Source organism: Austrofundulus limnaeus, unplaced genomic scaffold (assembly GCF_001266775.1).
Source record: "Austrofundulus limnaeus strain Quisiro unplaced genomic scaffold, Austrofundulus_limnaeus-1.0 Scaffold323, whole genome shotgun sequence".
Classification (NCBI taxonomy): domain Eukaryota; kingdom Metazoa; phylum Chordata; class Actinopteri; order Cyprinodontiformes; family Rivulidae; genus Austrofundulus; species Austrofundulus limnaeus.
The window spans coordinates 187201-193127 of NW_013952725.1; the positions used below are offsets into that span (position 1 = coordinate 187201).

Sequence of the window (5927 nt, forward strand, 5' to 3'; positions counted from 1 at the left end):
TATCCACCCTGAAGGTTAGTCTTGGACAATATCTGATGATCGACTCTTTTAAATGAAACCAGAGAGCGTTGACAGAGAGGAGAAGGTAGAAATGACTCAGCCTGCAACTGAAAATATGTATGGAGGACCTCCGTTTTGCTTGTTAGTCTGTCACGATAGCACTGAGCTAATACATATAAGGCAATATAGCGTCGACACTAGCGCAAAGGCTAACAGTCTGAGGTTCTTCTTCCATGAAGCTGCTCTGTTTTCCTCCATCAGGCTGAGTCATTTCTACCTTCTCCTCTCTGTCAACGCTCTCTGGTTTCATTTAAAAGAGTCGATCATCAGATATTGTCCAAGACTAACCTTCAGGGTGGATATAGCTCGCTCACACCGATGACCTGTCTACGTCATCATTCACCCAGAATGCTTTGTGTGTAAATAAAATGGCTCCATCAGTTTTAAAATATCCATCCATTTTCTGTACACGCTTCTTCCTTTCAGGGTCACTGGCGCCCATATCCAGCAGTCACAGTGCGAGGGATGGGGTACACCCTGGACATGTCGCAAGTCCATCACAGGGCCACATAGAGACAAACGAGACAAACAACAGCCTACAGTATTTTTACAGTCTTTATTTTACAGTTAAAATAAATTTTAACAAAAAAAGTCTAATGTTCCAACTAATTAGGGATCCCTTTAAGGGTGCTTAAAAAGCTAAACCTCTCCGATGAAGTGTGTCCCCAGTTCTACAGAGATACGATCAGTATACAGTCCAGACCACCTCCATTTCAGTGTTCTACCTTGGTTCCACTGTCCACACTAAAGGCTTCATTGCATCATCAAGCTGGGCAGTAGACCGACTGCATAGGGTTGTGAGATGGGCTGAGTAGATGGCAGACAACAGACGTCACCTGGTACACTACCTTTTTGAAAAACTGCCCTCTGGACAGAAGTTCTGTGTTGTCAAAATAAAAACCAGCAGACCTCTAAATAGTTAATTAACAGTCGGATGGAGTTCCTAAATTCTTGACCCGTTAGCAGCAGATAGCTCTGATGGTGTCACGCAAGTTTTTAAGTTTCTGCAATCTTTTATACAGACGATAGGTTTAGGAGTCCTCACTTGTTGAGCTAACTTAGGGGAGTCCAAACCTGGCCCTCAGGGGCCACTTTCCTGCAAGCTTTACCATTTTCCCTGCACCAACACACCTTATTCAGTGATTGAATGGCCTTCGAGTTCTGCAGAGGCTGTTAATCACCCATTAATTCAGATCAGGTGTGCTGGAGTAGCCTGGCCCTTGCCTTCCTATGCAGTTCTGCTCATTCCCTTCACTGCTCGAAGGACATGGGGCTGGTTTTAACCAGGCTAGTGCTGGAGCAGAGGAACCTGTAAAACCTACAGGATAGTTTCCTTGTAAGGACCAGGATTGGATGCCCCTGATCTAACTAAAGTCTACGGAAGATTGTGCATATGACCCCAGGGTGTGGCCTCTGTATTTTGGGAGATTTTGACCATAAGTCTTACCACAAGGTGAAAAATGATAATATCATTTGTTTATGTACTAAAATGTTGAAGTTATTTGCCAAATGTTTAAGAATTAGTGTCCTGAACTGTCAGCTGGATGTTCTGCAGAAAAAAACTGGATCATCTAATTTAGATCAAAATTCCAGTTCAAACATGTAAAGTCCAACTTTATGTGACTTGTTTAAACTTTAAATGATGTGAAAAAAAAAACTATAAAGTTCCAAAAGTGCTGGGACGTGTCATGTGTTGTCAAAAACCCATTGGCTTCCATGAGGAAATTTATAGTGTTTTAATGAATTCCTTTTTTTATATGAATGAAATGAATGAATGAATGAATGAATGAAATTTTTATTTAAGTGTCATGCACTAAAAGTGCCCAGCCTATACAGGCTTATAAGACACCATGGACAAAAAGGAAGTGGCCATACATTTACAAAAACAATATTTTACACAACAGGATAAAGTGCTAATTGTCTACGCACCCATGCTCTTTCTATAAATTTTGCCAAAATGAAAGTATCTTTGTCAAAAAGCCAACTTAACATATCACCCTCTGATAACCAAAACAAATCAGGATTTCTATGCTGGATCTTTTCAAACATAGACATTCTCAGATCATTATATAATGGACAGTAAAACAAAAAATGAAATTCATCTTCAACAACATTTAAATSACATAAAACACACACACGTTGTTCCTCCAAAAGCCCTTTGTATCTCCCGACCTCAACAGCAAGAGGCAAAACCCCCGCTCTTAATTGCGCGCAAAGAGATCGTTGCCGTCTCTTTAAGTTACCTTCAACATAAGGCTCTGTCTCAAAATTATCTTTAAATTGAACATAACTTCTTAGTTTTGGTTTATTGAGCACCTCAAATTTCCACTGGTCCTTGTATTTCTGAAATAATGTTTGCCTAAATGTTGTAATTTTGCATTGTAAATTATTAAAAAATAAAAATGTACTGTTTGTTAAAGAAAATAATGCTAAAACATCATTTGACCAGGGATATCTATGAAATTTGTCCCAATTAAAAATTTTTCTGGTGAGCCTATCTTCAGGTAAACGCACAAGGCGGTTCCACAATCGAATGACTTCTGCTCTCTGTTTGATCAGACAGGGCTCCCACCCCATATCACCCTCTATGGCCGCCCTGGTGGTGTACTTATGAACTCCTAAGCATGTCACAGATAGAACTGCACATTTTGATGTGTAACTGCGTGTTTTATGAAGTAAGAAGTAAAAAAATGCTTCTGAGTCTTTGATTTTAAAACAAGACACCAATAGGACAGGAACATGATCCCAGTAAAGAACCTAAGGAAATGATTAGGTTTTGTAAAAATAAAGATTAAAAATTTAGTTTATAGAAAATTGGCATAATTAAGAGAAAAGAGTCGGTTTGATTGGCTGAGGAATGTAATAATGCTGAGTCAGCTACAATTCAACGGCAGGTTTAACTAAATAAGATCAGTTTGTTTTTTCCTGTTCAGTTCCTTCCTTGTTATTATGCAAAATTGACTTTAGTTTCGAACTGTAAATCAGCACTCTGTAGAGTTGAGGTGTTTCTTAAGTTATTACAAATGTTTGCCAACGTTTTTATTAATCAGGTGGAAGATGTCAGAGTGATCAATGAAGAGTTCTTGTCAATAATGTTTTTTTTATTATTATTTGAAAACAAAAAACCGGGGGAGGGCAGGGATGTTAAATTCATTTTCATGGAGGGCCTCAAAAAAGATCATTGTGGAGGCCCTCAAAGGTTTTCTTGTTTAACTTCGACTAAACACAAAATATCACATTCCTCGTCCCATTGTTACAGCTGAGCATCACTAATAACTGAGCTCTATGTGGTATTTCCTGCACAGAAACAGTGTTTTAACGTCCTGTTATAAACACTGAAAATTAATGTGTGTTACTGACTAAATGTGAAAAAAATAATACAGAAATACTGTTAAAAGTTAACATTTTACTAACTGATGAGATGTGGTGAGTAGTTGCCATCTTGGATACTGAACTCATCCACATTCTGACAGGGTATTCCCACTGGAGGGGGCATTGCAGTTTTATCTAGACTTGTACGTGGGAAATCCCCCACTTACAGTACAATTGGGCCACAGAAAAAGGAGCAAAAAATGGAGATTTTTGCGCAGCAAATTTTGCTGGCTGCGGATTGCTTTTGACCCCTGTGCACCTCCACCTAGTGGTGGATGCTGCCATTTTGTGGGTAAAATAATCTACATGCGTTTTGAGAGATGCAGTTTGTGGTCAGTGCTGGCTTTGCTGGAGCAAATGAGTATTTAAAGATTTTATTGCATCTTTGAAGCTCTCGCAGACCACATAAAATGCTGTGTTGGGTCACATTTGGCCCGCGGGCCTTGAGTTTGACGTGTTTTAAGGTTACATGATTGACAGATTTTGTACTTTGTTTTGGTGAGAAATTTTCACTGAGCTAAAATACAACCTCAGCGCTTTTGTTTTTTTATCACCTCTTGTTGAAATTTATACAAGTAAGTTTAAGTACAAAGCATAAGAGTGATTATGGTGGAATTTAATGTTCTAACATTGCCAAAAAAATCTGTCTTTTCTCCAATATTACCCCTGAGTTTCACAAAACTGCTTTTGTTTGAAACTGTTATTCCTTTTATATGTATTTCTTTTTTTTTTTTTTTTCTTTTTTTGTGCTGCTTTATTTCTGTCTGGAGCTCAGATCCAAGTTTCTCCACCGGCTCTTGCCAAGCCCTGGAACACTGAGTTGCTTTTGAGGCACGGGAACGCTGCCTCAAACACATCAGTTTCAGAAATTAGATCTTGTTTACTGACCGGGTCCAAGCAGACAGCCGGGATCCTGGCCTGAGATGTTGGGAGTCATGCGTTACATACAAATTGGTCATGTCTTTTGCCTTGTGGCTCAGTAAACCTTACCTCTGTGTTTGGGCTGCAGACAAAAAAAATCTGAATATCTTTTCTAATTAGGAAGTTTGCTGTTGCACTGATATATTCAACATATGTCATGTGTTCAAGATATATGTGGATTATTTACTGGGTAACAGCTTGTTGAAGGGTTTGATTTTTGCACGAGTGTATGTAATGTTAGTGTCCAGCAGAGGGCAGTGTTTGAGATCTTGTTTGTACTGCAGATCACAGTTCTCTTTATAAAGCTCAAAACTTTTGTGATTTCTGATGTTTTTATGTTTCAGGTGAACTGAAACAGCAGTATTTGGGATAATGCAGCTTGCTGGGGTTATAGTCAACTTACAGAGCTCCACAAGGTTAAAGACGTTAAGAAAAATTTGACTTTTATTGCACTTTAAAATTGGTCATGACCCGGCTCAAAGACTGGTGTCACTGCTGTTTTTATTTTATTTTTCTAGGGTTAAATCTTTATGGTCTTCTTGCTGCTGAATAGCTCTCTAATACCAGCTCCTCCCTGTTTCTTCAATGCTTCTCAAGATCCAAAGACACAATGGGAAAGCTCTGAGACTCTGGAAGTTTAAAATTAAAGGAAGGATCTTCAGGGAAAGTCACAGACCCATTCCATTAAGATTTTCACTTAAAATTGCTGACACATTTCTTATCTGTGGTCATTTATCACACATAGTGATCTGCAATCGTTACTGACTGCTCTCTGCGAAGTATGGTACGATTTAACCCATTCTCCCCTTTATCTGCCTGACCCCATCTACCTAAAGTTAACAGTACTTTTTTAGAGGATAGTGCGTGTTTATACACAGAGGTGCACATAAGCAGTGCGCAGGTACGCATGCGCGGTCAAAAAAGGAAAACGCGCACCAGATGAAATGCGACCTGATTTCTTAAAAAAATTAAAAAGAATCCAGCGGTACTGGTGTGAATGGATTGTTGTTCTGTGTGCCACAGCGGGACCCTGATATAAAGATAAAACTGAGACACTGCCTTCAACAAATCAGACGAAGTCCAGAGCYDTTTWRTCCWATCAGAGCAGAGCAGGGCGGGACTTTCAGTGAGAGCAGTTTGGTTGAAGCAGCGGTTGGCTCGACTGGAGTAACTGCAGCGATCAGTCCTGACTTCTCCTCTCCTCCTGCTCTTTGCTCCTGAACTACCAGAGACTTTGGTCTGTAAAACCTAACGTTATATTAAATATATGTTCAGAATTTTGTTATTGAACAGATCTGTCCAACTCTGTGAGTGATTAAACTCTCCTCCTGAGAGACTGCTGTATGAGGCTTTCTGTGACATTCACTGAGTTTTTCTAATTAAACCACATTAACCAACAGAACATTTGTTTGCCCCATATTAAATCAAAGATGATTCTCTGTTTAACACCCCAGTCAAAAAATTTTATTTATTAAAATATAAATAAAAACAACTTCCCATGTTCTCTAGGTGGGTTTTAAATGTTTTTTTTTAATTTATCATAAAGATCCACAAATTTCATTCACAATTTTATC

General features: G+C 38.9%; 1 protein-coding gene across 1 annotated transcript; it reads right to left on the reverse strand.

The window, feature by feature from the left end:
• Positions 1-1818: 1818 nt before the first annotated feature.
• Positions 1819-2683, reverse strand: LOC106527413 (uncharacterized; the record flags this gene model as incomplete). The annotated part of the gene is given in 1 exon segment (XM_014022287.1): positions 1819-2683. A coding segment is annotated over 1 exon segment (730 nt), but the record flags the coding sequence as incomplete, so codon positions are not given.
• Positions 2684-5927: the final 3244 nt, after the last annotated feature.